The following is a 22,856-nucleotide window of genomic DNA, read 5'->3' as shown; positions in this document are numbered from 1 at the left end:
AATCTACAAATCAACTAGAGCAATTTGTTTAGTATAACAAATAGCGAAAATCAAACTTGCTCTAGCTCTACAAGGGTTGCAAGCCACCTATCCAACAATTTTAGTTGCTTTGGTATCTAAACACACAATTTGCTAGGTCACTACTCACTAAGAGCTCCACTAGATGAACTTAAAACAACAAAACAAGCTCTCAATTCTAATAACACTAAAAAGCTTACTACAACTAGTTTACAAGAATATAAATAAGTGAGTAGGATGATTATATCGCCGGTGTAGAGGAGTGAACCAATCATAAGATGAATACTAAATCAATCATAGGGAGAATACCAAAGGGGCAAGAGACAATCAATTTTCTCCCGAGGTTCACGTGCTTGCCAACACGCTACGTCCCTGTTGTGCCGACCAATACTTGGTGGTTCGGCGGCTAAGAGGTGTTGCACGAACATCGTCCACACAATTAGACACTATAAGAACCTACCCACAAGTGAGGTAACTTAATGACACGAGCAATCCACTAGGGTTACCTTTCGGTGCTCCACTGGGGAAGGTACAAATTCTCTTACAATCACCGGAGATGGCCATGAACAATCACCAACTCATGCTAATCCTCCTTCGCTGCTCCAAGCCGTCTAGGTGGTGGCAACCACCAAGACAAACAAGTGAATCCCACAGTGAAACATGAATACCAAGTGTCTCTAGATGCAATCACTCAAGCAATACACTTGGATTCTCTCCCAATCTCACAAAGAAGATGAATCAATGATGGAGATGAGTGGGAGGGCTTTGGCTAAGCTCACAAGGTTGCTATGTCAATGCAAAATGGCCAAGAGTATGAGCTTGCGCCGGCCATGAGGCTTAAATAGAAGCCCCCATAAAATAGAGTCGTTGTACCCTTTCACTGGGCACTGCTCGGGGTGACCGGACGCTCCGGTCAGATCGATCGAAAGCTAGACCTTAGCATCCGGTCGCCTGATGCTTGCCACATGTCATCAGCTTCAAATGTTGTTCATCCAATCTTAACAGTCAAGTGATGACCGGACGCACTGCTCAAACTGACCGGACACTCTAGCAGCAGTGTCCGGTCGTTTCCAGTAAGGTACCAGAAACAAAAAATCACGACCGGACACGTCCGCTCATGCTCGACCAGACTCACCCAGTGTCCGATCACTCAACGTTACTTCTGCACGCGCCACATAGGTGCGACCGGACGCACCCAGCTAGCGTCCGATCACATCAACACTAGTGTCTGATCGAAGATCGACGCTGCGTGTCCTCAGCTGCCACTGATCGAACGCACCGATCCAACCAAGACCAGCGTCCGGTCAATGCATGACCAGCGTGATTGACTCATTTTCAACTCTATCTTCTTCACCCTTGCTCAAATGTGCCAACCACCAAGTGTATCACCTTGTGCATATGTGTTAGCATATTTTTACAAATATTTTCAAGGGTGTTAATATTCCACTAGATCCTAAATGCATATGCAATGAGTTAGAGCATCTAGTGGCACTTTGATAACCGCATTTCGACATGAGTTTAACTCTTAATAGTACGGCTATCGATCCTAAATGTGATCACACTCACTAAGTGTCTCGATCACCAAAATAAAATAGCTCCTATTATTTATACCTTTGCCTTGAGCCTTTTGTTTTTCTCTTTCTTATTTTCAAGTCAAAGCACTTGATCATCACCATGGCATCACCATCATCATGTTCTTCATTTGCTTCACCACTTGGAGTATGCTACCTATCTCATTATCACTTGATAAACTTGGTTAGCACTTAGGGTTTCATCAATTTACCAAAACCAAACTAGAGCTTTCATTGAGGTCGGTCCTAACATGGTAATTGAGAAGGGTAGGGTATTCAAGGACCTCCCTACATTGAAGAGGTGGTTGCAGGTGTTTGCAGTGATACGAAAAAGACCTTACAAGGTCTTGCATTCATATGCGGAGCGCCATTACACAGTTGTGTGTGAAAAGAATGCTGTCCATGGAGGATTTGTGCAAGGAAGCAAATGGTCACCAAAAAGTGAAAGATCACAAAAGTTGTTGGGCCTCATTTCCAAGAAGTTGATGGGAATATTGCAGGGAGGATTTGTGCAAGGAAGCAAATGGTCACCGAAAAGTGAACGTTGTCCATGGAGGATTTGTGCTGACCATGCGCTAACACTGAAGCATCAACAGTTGACATCTACCCTTGTTTCCAAGAAGTTGATGGGAATATTGTAGGGAGAACCCAACATGAAGGTTAGGACAATTATCAGGACCGTTGAGGCATTATATGGAGGTTATGTGATAACTTATGGTAAAGCTTGGAGGGCTAAGCAGCGAGCATGGAAGATGATATATGGGGACTGGGAGGATGGGTATGAGCAGCTGCCAGTACTTTTCAATGCAATCAAAGCATTGAATCCATGCATGCATTATGAGTACATCCCAAAACCAAATGCATGAAAGGATGGGAAGCAGATATTCTTTCATGTTTTCTGATGCTTCCCTCAGTGTGTCGAGGCCTTTAGGCACTATCGTCTCATCTTCTCCATTGATTGGCAAATACCAGAGCACACTTCTTATAGCCATATTCTATGACGCGAACAACAAGTTAGTTCCTTTGGCATTTGCTTTGGTTGAGAAGGAGAACAATGACAGTTGGGGATGATTCTTGAGGCTAGTCCGGATACATGTGGTTGGGCCTGGCATAAAGGTTGGTGTCATATCTGATAGGCACCAGGGCATCCTTAATGTCGTGCGAGAGCAGATAGAGGGGTATGCACCTTTGCACCATCGTTGGTGTACTCGGCACCTTGCCGAGAATCTACTCTGGAAGGATAGTGTGAAGGATAACTTTGATCTATTCTAGGAGGCTGCTTGACAGCTTGAGAACAAGTACTTTTAGAAAAAGTTGAAGTAGGTTAGAACTGCATCAAATGCAGAAGGTAGACAATGGCTCATATGTTTGATGAGGGATTTGGAGAAATGGACAAGAGCTCACGACGTCGGTGGATGGAGGTACGAGTTTTAGTGCAGCAACATGACGGAGTCATTCAATAAGTTGCTATTGGGGATACGTGGTATGCCCGTGAATGTAATCGTTTAATTCACCTTCTACAAGCTTGTTGTCTGGTTCAATGATAGACATGCCCATGCATTGAACTTGCGGAGTGATGGAGATATATGGGCTCCGAAACCAAAGGTATACCTAGAGAAGGCAAATGAAAGGACTGGCACACATGAGGTTACATGTTTTGACCACGCCACAGGGACTTATTAGGTTGAGCATAGGGGTGGTACAATGTCCGACGACGAGGTTCGAGAGTTGAGGATGCATGTGGTAATCCTCCAAGATTTCACATGCACTTGTGGTAAACCAAGACAGTACCACTTTCTATATTCTTATTTGGTGGCAGCAGCTAGGCATCGCAACTTTAATATCGAGAGCAAGATACCTCACGAGTTCAGTGTCGACACGCTTGTGCACACATGAAGCCCCCGCTTCGTGCCTTTTTGGGACCCTAGAGAGTGGCCTCCATACGATGAACCAAAGTACATTGTGGATCTAGCTTACTGTTGGAACAAGCGTGGATCGAGGAAGAGGACGAGGCACAGGATGGTTATGGATCAGATACCCGGGAGAACAGGGCGTGGGAGAGGAACCCCATTTCTTATTGACCCCGAGCAGTATGAGTGTGGCAAGTGTGGTAGACTAGGCCACAATTTACGCACTTGCCATTGGCAGATTAATGAGGTGCGACTATTGGTTGTTTTTACTATTTCATATTTGTCATATTCATTCAATTAATTATACATGTCTCAATTTATGCTTGTAATTATGTTAATTACTTGTACATTTCTAAGTTTATGTTTCATTGTATATTGAATTTCTATTTCATTGACTTTTTTTGTAGGATGGCACAATTCCACCTGCTCAACCCGGCGTACGAGGAGACCCACTGAGGACGTCTTATAGCGGAGGGGCAAGTAATAATCTATACGTCTTGTTCAAATTTTTGTGGGAGTACATGTGGAGTACATGTGTTCGTGAAGTAACAGGAGACTATGTTTTATTCTATACAGTACCTTCCGCTCCTTCGTCCTAGAGCCCACAATGGGTTCTTGGACATGCAGTACGACAATAGGTACACTCCTTTCCTGCAAAGAGCTGGCCTAGATGTCATCTCTTTTTAGGTTCATCATCGGTTGCTCAAGTTCAACTCAGCGGCCATAACTACATTGGTTGACAGGTATTATCTTCAATCATTGCCTCTATTCATGGCCATTTGTTCATGCGCTTGTCTTTTTGACACGTAATCTTGCTTTGTCTAAAATGTAGGTGGCGGTCGGAGACTCACAGCTTTCACTTGCCTTTTGGAGAGATGACAGTCACGCTCCAGGACTGTTAGAAGATGCTAGGTCTAAGGATTCACGGCAACACGGTGACTGGGCAGTGCAGGTCAGAAGGTTGGAGAGCACGAATAGAGGCCTTCCTTGGGCGAGAGGTTGGCGAGCAAGGGGCTCACACTTCTGGAGTTCTAATCTCCTGGCTCCGGCAAGAGTTCGCATAGTGCCTCGAGGAGGCAGATCAGGAGACAGTTTGGTACAACTGCAGGACGTGGATCCTACACTAAATCTTTGATCTACAAAGAGAAGTTAGCAGCGGGTACAAGGAAGACAAAAACGACGACGACAACAATGGTGCACGTTCACAGGAGGTACTCTGCAATGATCCATATTGCACCTGCCCTAATCACAAGAACAAGGGGCCTCTGCCGTCACCCCCGCCACCACCACCATCAACAATGGGAGGCTACTGTGGAGAAGGTGCAACACAATTTGCTATGTGGCCACACTACTAGGACGACCCTATCTCATTCACATGGCACATCCATGTGTTTGTTGTTTGATTTAATTACCTAAGGCATGTTAGGTTTAGTCGAAGGAACTATGTACCATTATTTGGTACATGTTCTCACATGTCATTTCTTGTGCTTGTTGTTCGCTTCAATTACCTAAGGCATGTTATGTTTAGTTCGGGACCTCTGTACCCTAGTTCGGTATATGTTCTCACATACCATTTCATATGTTTTGTGTGTTGAATTATATAATGCCCTACTTCGTTAGGTTTTGTTTGCAGCACGTGATCACATTTCACTACGTCTACAATATTAAACTGAATATTATGATCACAAATAATGAAAACAACTACATAATGAAAAGTTCAATACTATGACACATTAAACAACACAATAATACTAGAAGTACGTGTCGACAAACTAAATAACGCAGTACATGACCTAAGCATGCCTATACTTAAAGTACATTACATGACAACACAATAAAAAGTCCAACAGTAGACAACATTGTTCATGAATAAACCATAGAACTAGCCAGTAATGGAGACTACTGAGTGCAACGAGACCACTTTTCCTTCCTTAGGGCATCAGGATTCTTCTCCATCGCTGCTTTCGCTCGGCGTGCACGCTCAAGCTTCTACTCCCTGTACGTAGCAACACGCCTCATTTCTTCCTCTTCCTTGTGCTCCTTTTTTGTAGCCTCCTCTCCGCGTCTCTTCTCCATCATCTTCTTGTCCTCTGTTTCTCACCGCAATAGTTTCTGCATCCATTCCTTGTCTTCAGGCTTGATCTCAGTGTCGATCCACTGCTCAAAATCACAGAGTGGTAGAGGGGTCTGCAAAAAATGCAATTGTTACGAAACAAAAAAATTATGCAAGATGTCATATGACACAAACATCAATTCATCACCATCTTGTTAATGCGGCGCTGACAAAGTATAGGCTCAAACGCAAAATTGAAACACATCCATACCTCTGCCTATATGTGTCCTCTTTATCGGACTTGGCTACCTTGCAAGGATCACCGCAAAAGCACATGGGCACTGGAACACCACTAGGCAGAGGCAATAGATCGAAGGCATTTTCGGTCATCCGGCCATAACTACAATTTAGCCATTTTCGTTTTAAGAACCGAAAGCAATTAACATTAAACCCTACACATAGGGTTTTTCATTTGATCCACAACAATGAACCCATATCATAACAACGTGCGCTGAGGTTACCTTAGTTTGGTAGCTTTTCCACGTCTTGGCATCCTACGGTTGTATAATATAAATATTAAAATTGCATGAAACCATAAGTAATGATGATTCTTAAGTTAAAAAATCCAACTGATATAGACCGAATCGATTTGAAAAAAAACTAGGAGGGAGCGAGGATACCTTGCTCTCGAAGATCTACGGATCAAATCAAAGTTTCCAAGGTCCAATATACCGATTCGTGAGATAGGACGAAGTGGGGAGAGAAAAAACCCAAGAGGGAGGAGAAATAAGTGGAAGAATGCTCGAACAGGAAGGTTGAGCGCCGGGTTAAAATACCACCTCGACGTCATAGATCTTAGCGCCGTTCTCGGCGCCAATAACCACGGCGCCAAGCTTGGCGCCAATAACCCGGCGCCAAGCTCAGCGCCAAGATCTACGACGCCAAGGTGCCTGCTAAGTCACCGCCACGTCTGCGTTGAGCCCAGGACTTAGGCGCTAAAATCTATGGCGCCGGGACGTGTAAGCTCGGCGCTACTAACGATGACGCCGAGCTAAGGGTCCAGATTTTAAAAGGGGTATATTTATGGAAAAAAAATTCAAAAAAAAGAGGCTAAAAAACAAAAAATTCGGTCACGAAGAAGGGGAAGAACTAGTACCTGTCAGATTTAACAAAATTTACTTGCGAAATGAGACGTAGCCAGTTCACAGCATCTTCCTGAACTATTCTCTCAGTCCCAAAGTGTCGTTCTCACTGAACTATTTCCTCTTTCCCACAACACAAAGTATCATTCTCACTTCTCGAGAATCCAGACAATTTTAACTTTGACCAAATATATATAAAAAATATTAATATTTATGATATATAATTAGTATCATTAAATATATTTTTATGATAAACTTATCTACAAATGTTGCTAATATTTTATATAAACCTAATGAAACTTTCAAGTTTGACCCATATGAATCTTATTGTGGGACGAAGAGAGTAAGCCGTAACGTAGAACAGAGCTGCAGCTCTGCAATCCGCAGCTAAAGTACTTTCGCAGTAGATCCAGCCTGTTGGCATAAAACCTAATGCAATTGAGAAGCAGATTTACCGTTGCATTGCTAGTACCTGCTACCTGATACTGCACAAGCTTATACGAGTTACGGCCACTTCATTTTCACATTCCCATGACAGTTGCTTTTGTTATTTTTAACAACATTAAGCCAGTTTGTTGCAAAGAGCTAACACAGAAAGCTATACCTTTTAATTTCATCCCAAACCTTATTGCCCAAGAGTACATTGCAACGGTATCTACTGTAGGTTTCGTGCCTTTTTCTGTTTTCCTAACTCTCTAGTTTCACACCTTTTAAGGTCTAAGAATATAGGTACAATAATACTTGGACTAGCTTAGCGAGCTCATGTTTCGAGTATCAGTCCTCTTTATCTCTGATAAACCTTCTCGGTAGTCTACTGATCACATTCTCATCAACTATCTTGCAATGCCTCGATATGTTCCGGTGGAGCATCCCAGCATACCTATCGACAGGCCGCTGGTATTTGTTGTACAACGCAGGTATTGTGACCAATGCAATGGTTCCTGTCATGCACCCATTGTAAAATTTAGCAATAAAATTCAGAAAAATAAACTCATGACAAAACAGAGATAAGATTCTGCCTGCACTTTGGTGGTACTGTCTGAGTGTCTCTATATTCCTAAATGTGTAAGGAACAAAGTGTAAAGTATGACCTGTGCAGGACATACCTATGTAAGCAAGAGTGATTGACGAGCAGAAATTTCCAATAACAGATAACAGCCAAAGGACAAGCACAACCTGTAAAGAGAATTTTCTGTCTCAGCAACGACAGGAATACCAAATAATCAACACAAAGTACATGCATAACAGCGAACCTGGAAAAATAGCCGGAAGTCCTTGCCAAGAGTAATGTCATGCGCTATCATCAGCATGTTGTTAACTTTAACACGGAATGAAGCTGCAGCATTGCTCACCATCTCCTCTGATAAAACTAACTCAGGTAGTGGCCTAGGCTGCCTGCAAATAGTTAAACCAGTATGATAACAGCATATAGGCAATTCGATCCAATTTTTTGAGATATAATGGAAGGAGGATCCGGGTTGCTTACCTATTTAGCAGTCCAGCTATTTTAACCCGTAAGAACTGCAGAACTATCAAGATGAGAAATATATCACAGCAGATAGTTAATAATGATAGTCCAGACTTCTCAAACAACCACCATGCCATAGTAGCACCAAATATAACACCAAATGTAACACGCCCTCGCCTCCATAAGATGATATCAGCAGCTGAAAATGGGAATTAACATTAGCATGAACAAGACAAAAGATGATCTGCTACACTTTAATAGGGCATAAAAGTAGCACCATTATCCATCCATTTCTAAATTAAAATTGACCAGCCGGAAAAAGCCTCCCTAGGGCATTTCATGCAGGCAGTAGAACCTCAACCATGCTGAACAAGAAAAGCCCGGAACCACGGCTCCACCCGTAAGGTGCATCGTAAAGTGCCATAGGCAGACAGGCACTGGCCGGTGCAAGAGGCAACCAGGCATCATATGCCGGCGCCACATGAGCAGCCGAGACTCTAGAAACATCCATAGTGACTAGCAAGCGATTCTTGAGCAGAGAAAATATGAATTGCCAGATCATTTGAAGCTTAGATGATCAACTAGTGTGGGCGGGGTAATAAAAGAAATTGACTAACATCTGAGATCAAGTACAACAGCTGCGCACCTTACAGCCCAATTAAATTGAAATGTTGCATATTCCTACATGACTCTATCTTTCAAATCCGTTCGTAATTGCAGCAATCATCAAGCCAAATTTCAGCACAAGTATTTCGAGCCCTATTGAGTTCACAATAACAATATAATTCCAGTTAAAACAGCAAGATATTCTTTGATTGCAAGTCCACATTACACAGCACCCGCTTCCGAACAGCAGTCCAAAGTTGAACTAAACTACACCGAAGACCGAACATAACCTTTGCTTGTAGTTGCGCAAATCTTCCTCAGCGAGCCACCATTTCCCAGTACTGGCCGAGACTGCATCCACGTAACAACATCGCTAACCAATCAGCGCTGCTAATCGCACGGACATGACAACAGGGCGCAGAACCTATCGCGATTCGCAAACCGGGGCACGGGAAGTTCCGGGAGGAGAGCAGCAGACCTTTCCCGCCGCCGGCGATCTGGTGGACGGAGAGACTGTACCCGCCGGCACCGCCTGAGCTGCAGGGGTCGGCGGAGCTCTCGATCCCGCCGTTGGCGGCGGCCTCCGCCCCGACGGCAGCGTCCATGCGGGAGCCGCAGGAGGAGTCGGATAGAGAGGAGACGACGCGAGACGGGAATAATCCGGGGGAGGACGGGAAGGGTGGGGAAGACGGGAAGGGAAGCAGTTCGATTCTCCACCCACGACGCGGCGGCGGTAGGACCGAAGCCGAACGAGGTCAGCACGGGTGCACCGCCATTCTTTATTCTTTCCTCCTCCCCAGCCCCCGTCACCTTGGATATTCGTGGGTTCGAATATTAATAAAAAAATTATTGAGTCTGTTAGTAAACCATGAGATAAATTTATTAAATTTAATTGGTTCATGATTAACGCATGTGTTACTGTAGCACTTTATTATCTAATCATGGACTAATTAGGCTTAAAAGATTCGTCTCGCAAAGTAGTCGTAATATGTGTAATTAGTTATTTTTTAGTCTATATTTAATACTCTATGCGTATGTCCAAACATTCAATGTGATAGAGTGTAAATTTTTGGGAAGAACTAAACAAGGCCTAAACTGAATTGCGATGATTAATTGGGCCATCGGATGATTAGCGGGACCCTCCTCTCGGTGGAGGGACGTCTGGTACCGCCCACAAAAATGCCACAAAGGCCCAACAACAACTTGCGACATCGGCTCGCGGCCTTCATCATTGCTTAAAGAAGGGAAAAACTGCTAGCATCCGAACATCCGGACGGATGAGGAGTTTGGACATCCTCACCTGTTAGCCCGCTTCCACGCTATTTCACGCGCATCACACAGGGCTCGCGCACCAGAGGCACCTACCCGAGAGCTGCCTTAAGACGTCGCTGAACACTGCTGCAGGATGCGTGGTCTGCCCGCAACCACTAACCATCGTGGAGCCGAGAAACACCACTGAAAATCTAATCTACACCAACTAGATGGAGATCCACTACACTCGCTCAATCTACTTTTGAAACATCGAGATGTAATACTTGCAACTTACAAAAAAGGCAGATAAAACACTTGAAACATCCTTATAAAAACTTGAAAAAAGCTTCTCAAAACACTTGAAAATCATTACAAACATAAGTAACATCCAGATAAACACACTTTCAACATACGTGTAAAACATATGCAACATCCAAATAAACACACTTACAACATACATCCCAAAAACACGGATGAACACATTGGTAGCAGATCTTTGCAATATAATTGTACAATCATTGCAACATCCCAATCAACTTTTGCAACATCCATCTAAAACATTTGCAACATACCTCTAAAATATATGAAGCACTTGAAACATACGCTTACAACATACGCTTTCAGCAAAGCATGGCAAGCAGGCGGGCGGAGCACTCCATAATGACATCTGGCTGTGCGGTCGCGGTGGAGAAGGAGGATGTCAGCGGGCTGGCGGCTACACGACCCCCAGCGAGTGGATGCGCTGCCCTGCGCGAAAGGGCACGTGCTAAGGCCCTGTTTGGTTGGGTTGTAGTTTTTGAAAAAACAGCTGTGAGCTATGACTTTTGGAAAAGTAGTTGTGAAAAAGTAGCTTTGAGAAACTCAAAAGCCTGTTTGGTTCAACAACTGTGGCTTTTGAGAAGTCCTCTCTCACTGACGAATGGGGTCCGCTCGTCAGCCTCTTCTCTCTTCTTCCCGTGTGTGTACGGGGTTACAACAAGGTGAGGCTGGAGATGGAGGAGCCAGACCTCGTGCGGCCGGACCTGGGACCTCGTGCGTCCAGCATGGGAAGGATTTCACGCTAGGCATAGGGAAGGATCTCGCGCGTCGGCACGGGGAAGGATCTCGCGCCAGGCATAGGGAAGGAGCTCGCGTCGTCGGCTGGGGCTAACCGCGAGGGCCAGGCAGGGCGCGCCTGTTGGCGCTGGCCATGCCCGGGCCCCTAGGATTGACCTGGGTTGCTGGGCGCGCGGTGCCGACGAGGCCGCTGGGAGCCGGCGAGGTCGCGGGGCTGGCGAGGTCGCAGGGCCGGTAAGGTCGCTGGGCGCGGCGCCGGTGAGATCACGAGGAGCTGACGAGGTTGCTAGGCGTGGCGTCGGCGAGGTCACTGTGCCGGCGCGGGTGGGAGTCGCGGTTGTGAAGAAAAAGTCATGGAGGGGAAAAAGTAGGGAAAGAACGAACCAGTATGTGTACAATCAGTGGCAAGTGGGTTATTTTTTAACCCAAAAGCAGCTGAAAAGTAGGGTGGAGGGTGCTTTTGGCTTTGTATTGCAGTGAAAACTGCTTTTGGGCAAAAACAGTTATAGTTTTTGGGCCTTCTAGTTAGCTTTCGACTTTTGCAAAAACAAAAAAAAGGTTGAAAGGCCAACCAAGCGGCCCTAAATTATTTACCCACTACCGATGTGCGCGAGCTGTTCTTGCTGGGCCAGCGGGCTGCAAATGCATATGCTTCCAGGTCAGTTCCAGCAGAGTACCAAATCACGGCCAGCGTGCGGAGGTGAATAGGCCAGCTGGGCCGGGTCGTGGTCTCCGTGCCTGGAGGATGGACTTGGAAATTGGAGTACATGTTGGGCCGGTACAAGTTGTGCTGGGACGCTGGGTCAAAGTCAGGACCGCTTCTAGGGCGTGATTGGTTCATCACGAGGAGAGCCTGGCTCGCTTCTCCCAGCCAGACCAAGTTGAGACAGGCCCCCTGCATGGAAGGCCCTGATGTTTGGTTGACTGCATAAGAGCATCTCCAAGAGTTTGTCAAATTTTACTCGGCCAATCTTGTGATTTACCAACTCCCAAAATTATATATCAAGTAAAAAAATAATCCATCTCCAAGAGTTTGGCATTTTTGACTTGGTAAAATAAAAAAACTCGTTAACAAAACGAAGAGGCCCGCTAAGCGAACGAAGAGCCCCGCTAAGAAACGAAGAGTCCCGGATGTCAAGCCGTATACGCGCGCGTATATTTACGCGCGCGGAGGAAAGATTTGCCAAGTTGCTATTGATGCCAAGTTGTTTTGCCAAACTGTTGGAGGCTATTTTTTCTTGTTTTGCCAAAATTATATGGATGTCAAGTTGAGATAGCAAACTCTTGGAGATGCTCTACGTACGTACAGGACGAGTGCATCGGTTGTTTGGTTACCTGTTCGTTTGGTTGTTCCTGCACCGGCTATCTCACGAACGATTCACGAGACTTCAACTCAGCCAGGCTCCGAAGAAACGGAGGCCATCTGCGTTCCGGCCGAGCCAGGCCCAGCGAGGAGTTTTGCATGCCACCGGCCAGGCCCTGGCATCGCTGCAGGATGTAACACCCTAGGTGTTTGGCTCCTACGAAATTGCATCTCATTTCATAAATATGTGCATCATCTATCTCATCATGCCATTGTTACTGAAACATGCATATGCAACATTCTCAATTTTGTTTGTTTCATACTTGATTGATTGTGAATGGTAGTTAGTGCAACATGAGTTTCTCATACCTTGATACATGGCAACATGGTAGTGTAATTTGACAAGTGTAAAATTGCAACAAAGTCATGAAACATGTGAAACATGGAATTGCAACATTAGGGTAAATTGAGTGTTTTGTTGTTTCCTCACATGTGATCCTTAGAAGTTGATGTAGCACTTGTGTAGAGTGGTTAATTATGGTCTAATACACCTTAACTACACTTAGGGTAATTGATGGGACATTGTTCATGTGGACCAAAATGACTAAATTGCCCTCTAGGTGGAGGTTTGACTTAGGATGACCCATAGAGTGGCACTGTTTGACTGATTCAAAAGTCCAACCTAGAGATCTTGCATGGATGTGCACCCTTTACCAAAGTTGTAGCCAATTTATCAAGGGACAAAAGTCTCAATATGACCATCTCATGAAAATGGCTAGAACATGTTCAAAAAGGGCCCACAAGTCATTATTGAAGGTTGATTCAACACTGAAAATTTTTTCTAAGTCCTAAATACAGTTTCAGTTTGATTGAGCCAACTTTGGCTTGATACAACTCATGATCCAGGGTGAATTAGCTATTGATTTCTAAATTAAAGTTGTAGCCCTACCATAGCTCTACAACTTTTATATACATTACTTCCACTAATTCATCACGGTCTAAGAGATCCAACGCTGTCAACTTCGCCGGTCAGTCGCCGCCATGGAGCACTGAATCGAAGTTTCAAAAAACCGTCAGTGAACGCCGTGGCCGACCGATTCAGAGTCTGGCCACCGCGTGGCGTGCATGCTCAGCTAGCGCCTCCACGTCGCGCGCCGTGCTCCCAGATGAAAGCCAGCGCCTCGCTCACTCCCTCTTCATCTCGCCATTTCACCCCCTGCCATCCTCTTCCACGCGAGCACGGTGACCGAGAAGCCGTGGCCGCCATGAGCCAAATCACCGAAACCGAGCGCCATTGTCCGATTCCCCTGAACCATAGCACCACCGTGAGCCCCTCCACATCCTCGACCTCACCGTAACCTCGTTTTCGCCTTAGGTAGGGCTCACCGTGACGGTGGCTCCACCAGGTCGCCATGACTGCCGCCGACCGAGCTCGCACGTGGCTGTGCCGCTCGAGCCTCTTGTTGCCTCCTTTTTCCCTTACTCTTGGTCCAGTGAGTGATGCTGATGCTCGTAGGGTTGACCACTAGGGCCGTGACATTGTCGGCTCACCGGAGCTGGCCAACCCACGGCCGTGCACCGCCATGGCCGTTGCCATTTCCCCTAGCCACCGTAATAGCCGCAATTGATGGTACCCCTAGGTGCGCACGGGTGAGGTGAACACGCTGGTACCGATGGCCTCACCGGAGCTGCCACCGGCGACTAGCTCCGCCGTCGTTCTTCTCCCCTCCCCTATCTATCTCTTTGACTTGCGGGGCCCGCTCGTCAGTAGCCGCGCGTAGGCGAGAGCCAGCCATGGACCGCGCCATTTCTGGGCCATGCTGAGTGCTGACGCGCGCACGTCGCGGGCCGCCGTGTCTTTCCGGGCCAGCCCAGCAGTAGTTGGTTAGGTTTCCATTTTATTTTGTTTTATTTTTTTTTCACAGAATTGAGTACATATTCAAAAATGTATATCTCTTGGTTGGTAGATCCAAATGATGTGGTTCTAATTTTGTTGAGTTCCTGGTAATGTCTAGTTTATATTAAATATATAATTTATGCCATGTTCTGTTATGAAAAATGGAGTTGCTAATTATCTCTTTTAATCATGTGGAAAATAGGGGTAATTATATCTTTTTCTGTGTAGCTCCAAATGACATGACATTTTTATGGTGTACTGCTCATATCATGAATAGCTTGTAGTTAAATTTTCATACATTTTGGACACTGTAGGTAAGAGTTAGGTAATTCTCTTGTTTGCATGGATGGATCTTGTGTGAATTTTCATAATTTCTCTATAGATCCAGTAAAGGTAAAATTTGTTGAGTACTATTCTTATGCTAGAATGATACTAGAAAAAATGTAAAATCTATTGCTTGACACTTTTCAATAGGGTTTCCTAATTATGCTAGAAATAGACCTGCCATCTGTTATTTTTGATACAGCAAGTTCTGCTTGTCCAAATGCTTTGAAATTTTTATGGTAGTCTATGTGAATTATGAGGTAGCTACTGTAATTTTTGTAGATTTTTATGCATAATTTTACTATATGTTGCTTTAATCACCTAATTAACTAAATAAATAAGAAAAGGACATTAAATAATTTATTTAGAAGTTGGCACTATACTTTCTGATGTTCCTCTAGTATGCACAACAAGTTGGTAAACTTGGTTTGGTCCAGATATGCTTTTGCATCATCACTAAATATTTAATTTAGTAAACCTGCCATTTCTGGATAGATTCTATGTTTACTTTAATTCGAATTGGTTAAACGTAAGAATCCTGCTTTGATGTTTACAAATGATTTATAGAGAATTTCATAAGCTTTTTAGAATATCCTCTTGCAAGTGATTTGAATTTGTAGAACTGTTGTTGTGATTGAATTAAGGAACTGCTCGTTTGCATATGAAACCTTAACTGTTGATTTAAGTATGCCTTTACTATTCCTAAGCTTGTGATAATGTTCTTAGGTGTTAGGCCTTTAATTGAAGATGAGCATCTTTATCTTAGGTTATGCAAGTTAGGTAAGTTGATCTTGTTCTTCAAGTTAAGTTAGATACATGTTTTATAGTGATTTGAATAGAGCTATTCTTAATTGGTAAACGAGTGTCTAGTGATGTTTTTGTTAAACACTTACTATGATCCATTCATCATAAGCATCATGTCATTCCTTATGCATCCATGATATTTATCTTGTGCATCGGCATGGAATAGGTGTACCGGAAGGAGTGACACTGCTGGAATTCGAGGAACCGAGCGGGGAGCAGTAGCAGCCAACACCGGAGGTTCAGGAGGTGCAGCCCTCGGGAGAAGTGCCAGACAAGGTCGCCATTGAGTGCCAGGATCACCGTTCGTGCAACTTTGTGAAAGGCAAGCCCCGGAGCATATTAAGCCAACTAATTTCCGAAATGCAATTAAAGTATTATTGTTACATATATATATATTGTTGTATTAAGTTTAGGTGTTGGATGCAAACACTTGCTGCATTGGTTATCCAATCCTTGTCCAGATATTGATACCCTGAATCCTATGTAGCTTAGGCTCGTGTAGTGCTTAGCCCTGCTTAAACACGGTAGAAGTCAGGTGATTTCCTGTCACCTGCGAGATACAGGGATATACATATGGCACAGTTGGCTATATTTGCTATCATAGAAAAGAACCTGTCTTAATTTGAAATGAAGACTGGGCTGAGGCTTGCCGGTTGGTAGTGACTCCGTCTGTGTTGCTTAAGGACCGAATCTTGGAGCCTTTCCTATTCGTGTTGAACGCATGCCTCTCTCTTAGTTGGCCGGGTCCAGAGACCGACCACGAAGCCGAGTAGCTCACCTCAGGCTATGAGTCGATAAGTATAAAGTACGCCTCAGAAGGGAGCCATAGGCGTGACTCCAAGGGCAGGTGATTTAAAAGTCCTGATCGTCCTGGCAGAGGGGTAATCCCTGAGAGTGCTAGCGCTGATCGAACATGTGAATTTGGTTCCTAAGTTGTACCAAAGGTGACCCATGGCTACTCTTGCAAAGTATGCCAGGGTTAGAGTTAGGAATACCCCCTCAGCTGAGTTGTAATTCGATTTGAGTTGTCGTCTCTCACCGGTTAGTGAGAACTTGACGGGCTTATCTCCAAAGTAGATATACTAAATAACATAATGGTTTAGAAATGATGATATGATAATGACAGCCTGATTATACCTGCTATGGTTAATATTGTTTGCTCCTAATAAGTGAGTGCTATAGTACAAGTTCTAATCTAGTGGACAGGTAAATGATGATAAACGTGATGCTAAGTTTAAATTGGTCACTATATTCATAAGCTCTTTTAAGCAACTGTGTCAAGCTAGCCCACCTCATAAGCCTTGCATGACCCTTGGTGTCTTTTATTTCTAATTTTGATGGGTAAGTCTAGCTGAGTATCTTCTTGTACTCAGGGTTTATCTCCCACCTGTTGCAGATAACCAGTTCTACTTTGGTTGCTGCAAGTATTGCCTTCTCCCGACTGGGAATGAAGACTAGACCGTTGGGTGTGGTCTCTCCTAGTTCTCATACCTGAAGATGCTTTTGTGGGATGTGACTAAGATCTGGCAATGTATTTGAAACTATGAAGTTATGTACTAAACTATGTTGCTTCTGCAAATTTGAACTTGGTTTGTAATATTTTATTTGAACTCTAATGGATGTAATCCGAATGCCACTTGTGAAATGTTGTAATGAATGATGTGTTGTGTTGAATCACTATGGTCTTGGTTTGTATGTCGGGAGTTGTTTGAAATCCTTCGTGATTTTCGGACTACCGGGATTATGGGAGCTTAAGTACAAGAATTTAACCACTTCGGTGATTGTTTTTGTACTTATGTTCTTATAATTTAGTCGGTTCTATTATAGCTGGCATCAGAGCAAGATTCGACACTAAACATGTCATTTGTGTATTTAAAACAAAAGTATTTGTGAAAATTCTAAATTAAATACTAAGTATTGCCAGTGGTCATATCTCTTATGCCCAAATAAGAACTCTTAGGTGGCTTATTAAAGTACTAACTTGGGGGTTCCTACTTATTTCTGTTTCATTGTCCATACGGCATGCTATTGTATGGATGCCATTCGCTTGGGTGGTAATATATGGATCAAAATACCTCTACGCTCTGGTAAGTGGGAGTTGTGAGAGCATGACTGTCCAACCGTCGGTCTAGGGAAGAGTAGTTGTGGTTGCTCGCATACTTACATGTTCGATCATGTATCTATGAGAGTACTTAAGTATGGGTATCTCTGTCGGATAGCTGTGATACTAGAGTATATACATCGGGGGATGTATGTACAAAAGTATTTAGTTTACTGCTTACTTTACATGCCTTTTTAAGAAATTATTGGGCTGAAATGAAATTTGCTGCAGGTACACTAATAACGTATCATTGTAGATTGACTAGCTACCGTATATGAGAGAACGTATGTATGCCACCGTATATTTCGCTAGCCTTTAAATTTTTCTAGGTTTGTGAGGACGTACGGATCGTGCATGCATCATGTTCAAGCATACATGGCATTTCTTGCATTACTCCCTCCTTTAAAAAATTGATGGTCTCGACAAATTAAATTTCGTATCCCTTAAATGATTCTCCCCTTAAGTTGCAACTTTTTGCTATAGATGGCACGCACGAAACGCACCGCTCGCAAGTCCGCCGGAGGCAGGGCGCCTCATCACCAGTTAGCTCCTCGTGAGCCCCGTCCTAAGCCTACTATGGAGGAAAGGCTGAGGGCAGAGCTAGCCCGGGTGACTGCTGAGAGGAGTGCGGCTCAGCAACGTTTGGAGCAAGTAACACAGGAATGGGATCAAGAGACCCTGGAGGTTCAGAAGTTGATAGTTGCTCACCGCAACTGTGAACGTATGTTGATCCACGTACTGAACTAGCGGAATGAAGCCTGGAACAAAGAGAATGCGTTGAGAGCGCGTCAGGTTGAGCTAGAGCAGCAGTTGGCAGCTACAGAAGAGTACAATGACCATCTCCATGAGGAGGTTCACCTGTTACACAATCAGCTTCACCCTCTCCTGCCCCCTAATGATGAGGATGAGATGGGCTCTGGTGTCATCATGGCTGAAGATGATGATGACATTGAGGTTAATGGACCTAAGGACGTTCCACCTAGAGAGGAGGAAGATGAGGAGTTAGAACCTGCTAGTGATGAAGATGGAGGCGAGATCTTCGACACTGACTCCGAGGATGATGCATAATTTAGCTTACTACTTAGCTAATGCGCTAGAGCTAGCCTTTTGTTTATCCTCATGCATGAACGAGTAGCTTTGTAATAAGTTAATCGTTGGGATGTAATATCGAACCCTATGTTATCTTGGATGTAAGTTTGGAACCTCTATGGCTTGGATGTAACCTATCAAACGTGTTATGCTCCACGTATATGAGCCTTTGATAAATTCCGTCTATGCGGTCTATAGATCTCGTTGTTGGTTAAGTTCATCGCATTAATGTGTCAATTGATGCGCTTGATGAGTTGTGTGATTGTGATGGATGATTATGCCTCTATTGATTTTATAAATTCATTCTCTCTAATGGAATCAGTTTGGCATAATTATACAATTCATCTACAAAATTTTCCACATCGTCAGTGCTCATTGGCTATACATTTTGCACATGGCTTATAACCTTCGTCGTGGTCGTAGCCTTGGAGATGAGGAACAACCCCTCCACCACCGCCCACACCAGCTGAGCTAATGCAGACAGTCGTCGAAAGTCGTCAGCACGGGTGCACCGCCATTCTTTATTCTTTCCTCCTCCCCAGCCCCCGTCACCTTGGATATTCGTGGGTTCGAATATTAATAAAAAAATTATTGAGTCTGTTAGTAAACCATGAGATAAATTTATTAAATTTAATTGGTTCATGATTAACGCATGTGTTACTGTAGCACTTTATTATCTAATCATGGACTAATTAGGCTTAAAAGATTCGTCTCGCAAAGTAGTCGTAATATGTGTAATTAGTTATTTTTTAGTCTATATTTAATACTCTATGCGTATGTCCAAACATTCAATGTGATAGAGTGTAAATTTTTGGGAAGAACTAAACAAGGCCTAAACTGAATTGCGATGATTAATTGGGCCATCGGATGATTAGCGGGACCCTCCTCTCGGTGGAGGGACGTCTGGTACCGCCCACAAAAATGCCACAAAGGCCCAACAACAACTTGCGACATCGGCTCGCGGCCTTCATCATTGCTTAAAGAAGGGAAAAACTGCTAGCATCCGAACATCCGGACGGATGAGGAGTTTGGACATCCTCACCTGTTAGCCCGCTTCCACGCTATTTCACGCGCATCACACAGGGCTCGCGCACCAGAGGCACCTACCCGAGAGCTGCCTTAAGACGTCGCTGAACACTGCTGCAGGATGCGTGGTCTGCCCGCAACCACTAACCATCGTGGAGCCGAGAAACACCACTGAAAATCTAATCTACACCAACTAGATGGAGATCCACTACACTCGCTCAATCTACTTTTGAAACATCGAGATGTAATACTTGCAACTTACAAAAAAGGCAGATAAAACACTTGAAACATCCTTATAAAAACTTGAAAAAAGCTTCTCAAAACACTTGAAAATCATTACAAACATAAGTAACATCCAGATAAACACACTTTCAACATACGTGTAAAACATATGCAACATCCAAATAAACACACTTACAACATACATCCCAAAAACACGGATGAACACATTGGTAGCAGATCTTTGCAATATAATTGTACAATCATTGCAACATCCCAATCAACTTTTGCAACATCCATCTAAAACATTTGCAACATACCTCTAAAATATATGAAGCACTTGAAACATACGCTTACAACATACGCTTTCAGCAAAGCATGGCAAGCAGGCGGGCGGAGCACTCCATAATGACATCTGGCTGTGCGGTCGCGGTGGAGAAGGAGGATGTCAGCGGGCTGGCGGCTACACGACCCCCAGCGAGTGGATGCGCTGCCCTGCGCGAAAGGGCACGTGCTAAGGCCCTGTTTGGTTGGGTTGTAGTTTTTGAAAAAACAGCTGTGAGCTATGACTTTTGGAAAAGTAGTTGTGAAAAAGTAGCTTTGAGAAACTCAAAAGCCTGTTTGGTTCAACAACTGTGGCTTTTGAGAAGTCCTCTCTCACTGACGAATGGGGTCCGCTCGTCAGCCTCTTCTCTCTTCTTCCCGTGTGTGTACGGGGTTACAACAAGGTGAGGCTGGAGATGGAGGAGCCAGACCTCGTGCGGCCGGACCTGGGACCTCGTGCGTCCAGCATGGGAAGGATTTCACGCTAGGCATAGGGAAGGATCTCGCGCGTCGGCACGGGGAAGGATCTCGCGCCAGGCATAGGGAAGGAGCTCGCGTCGTCGGCTGGGGCTAACCGCGAGGGCCAGGCAGGGCGCGCCTGTTGGCGCTGGCCATGCCCGGGCCCCTAGGATTGACCTGGGTTGCTGGGCGCGCGGTGCCGACGAGGCCGCTGGGAGCCGGCGAGGTCGCGGGGCTGGCGAGGTCGCAGGGCCGGTAAGGTCGCTGGGCGCGGCGCCGGTGAGATCACGAGGAGCTGACGAGGTTGCTAGGCGTGGCGTCGGCGAGGTCACTGTGCCGGCGCGGGTGGGAGTCGCGGTTGTGAAGAAAAAGTCATGGAGGGGAAAAAGTAGGGAAAGAACGAACCAGTATGTGTACAATCAGTGGCAAGTGGGTTATTTTTTAACCCAAAAGCAGCTGAAAAGTAGGGTGGAGGGTGCTTTTGGCTTTGTATTGCAGTGAAAACTGCTTTTGGGCAAAAACAGTTATAGTTTTTGGGCCTTCTAGTTAGCTTTCGACTTTTGCAAAAACAAAAAAAAGGTTGAAAGGCCAACCAAGCGGCCCTAAATTATTTACCCACTACCGATGTGCGCGAGCTGTTCTTGCTGGGCCAGCGGGCTGCAAATGCATATGCTTCCAGGTCAGTTCCAGCAGAGTACCAAATCACGGCCAGCGTGCGGAGGTGAATAGGCCAGCTGGGCCGGGTCGTGGTCTCCGTGCCTGGAGGATGGACTTGGAAATTGGAGTACATGTTGGGCCGGTACAAGTTGTGCTGGGACGCTGGGTCAAAGTCAGGACCGCTTCTAGGGCGTGATTGGTTCATCACGAGGAGAGCCTGGCTCGCTTCTCCCAGCCAGACCAAGTTGAGACAGGCCCCCTGCATGGAAGGCCCTGATGTTTGGTTGACTGCATAAGAGCATCTCCAAGAGTTTGTCAAATTTTACTCGGCCAATCTTGTGATTTACCAACTCCCAAAATTATATATCAAGTAAAAAAATAATCCATCTCCAAGAGTTTGGCATTTTTGACTTGGTAAAATAAAAAAACTCGTTAACAAAACGAAGAGGCCCGCTAAGCGAACGAAGAGCCCCGCTAAGAAACGAAGAGTCCCGGATGTCAAGCCGTATACGCGCGCGTATATTTACGCGCGCGGAGGAAAGATTTGCCAAGTTGCTATTGATGCCAAGTTGTTTTGCCAAACTGTTGGAGGCTATTTTTTCTTGTTTTGCCAAAATTATATGGATGTCAAGTTGAGATAGCAAACTCTTGGAGATGCTCTACGTACGTACAGGACGAGTGCATCGGTTGTTTGGTTACCTGTTCGTTTGGTTGTTCCTGCACCGGCTATCTCACGAACGATTCACGAGACTTCAACTCAGCCAGGCTCCGAAGAAACGGAGGCCATCTGCGTTCCGGCCGAGCCAGGCCCAGCGAGGAGTTTTGCATGCCACCGGCCAGGCCCTGGCATCGCTGCAGGATGTAACACCCTAGGTGTTTGGCTCCTACGAAATTGCATCTCATTTCATAAATATGTGCATCATCTATCTCATCATGCCATTGTTACTGAAACATGCATATGCAACATTCTCAATTTTGTTTGTTTCATACTTGATTGATTGTGAATGGTAGTTAGTGCAACATGAGTTTCTCATACCTTGATACATGGCAACATGGTAGTGTAATTTGACAAGTGTAAAATTGCAACAAAGTCATGAAACATGTGAAACATGGAATTGCAACATTAGGGTAAATTGAGTGTTTTGTTGTTTCCTCACATGTGATCCTTAGAAGTTGATGTAGCACTTGTGTAGAGTGGTTAATTATGGTCTAATACACCTTAACTACACTTAGGGTAATTGATGGGACATTGTTCATGTGGACCAAAATGACTAAATTGCCCTCTAGGTGGAGGTTTGACTTAGGATGACCCATAGAGTGGCACTGTTTGACTGATTCAAAAGTCCAACCTAGAGATCTTGCATGGATGTGCACCCTTTACCAAAGTTGTAGCCAATTTATCAAGGGACAAAAGTCTCAATATGACCATCTCATGAAAATGGCTAGAACATGTTCAAAAAGGGCCCACAAGTCATTATTGAAGGTTGATTCAACACTGAAAATTTTTTCTAAGTCCTAAATACAGTTTCAGTTTGATTGAGCCAACTTTGGCTTGATACAACTCATGATCCAGGGTGA

At 44.7% G+C, this 22,856-nt stretch overlaps 1 protein-coding gene across 1 annotated transcript; it reads right to left on the bottom strand.

Moving 5' to 3' along the window:
• Nucleotides 1-7,214: 7,214 nt before the first annotated feature.
• LOC136499525 (reticulon-like protein B16) lies at nucleotides 7,215-9,520 on the bottom strand. Its single transcript, XM_066495148.1, has 5 exons — nucleotides 9,247-9,520; nucleotides 8,181-8,361; nucleotides 7,948-8,089; nucleotides 7,801-7,870; nucleotides 7,215-7,635 (listed from the first exon to the last, which is right to left on the bottom strand). The coding sequence occupies exons 1-5, from the start codon at nucleotides 9,371-9,373 to the stop codon at nucleotides 7,469-7,471; spliced, it is 687 nt and encodes a 228-aa protein (XP_066351245.1). The 5' UTR covers nucleotides 9,374-9,520; the 3' UTR covers nucleotides 7,215-7,468.
• Nucleotides 9,521-22,856: the final 13,336 nt, after the last annotated feature.

This window comes from Miscanthus floridulus, chromosome 1 (genome assembly GCF_019320115.1).
Source record: "Miscanthus floridulus cultivar M001 chromosome 1, ASM1932011v1, whole genome shotgun sequence".
Classification (NCBI taxonomy): Eukaryota; Viridiplantae; Streptophyta; class Magnoliopsida; order Poales; family Poaceae; genus Miscanthus; species Miscanthus floridulus.
This window is presented reverse-complemented; position numbering and strand designations above follow the sequence as displayed.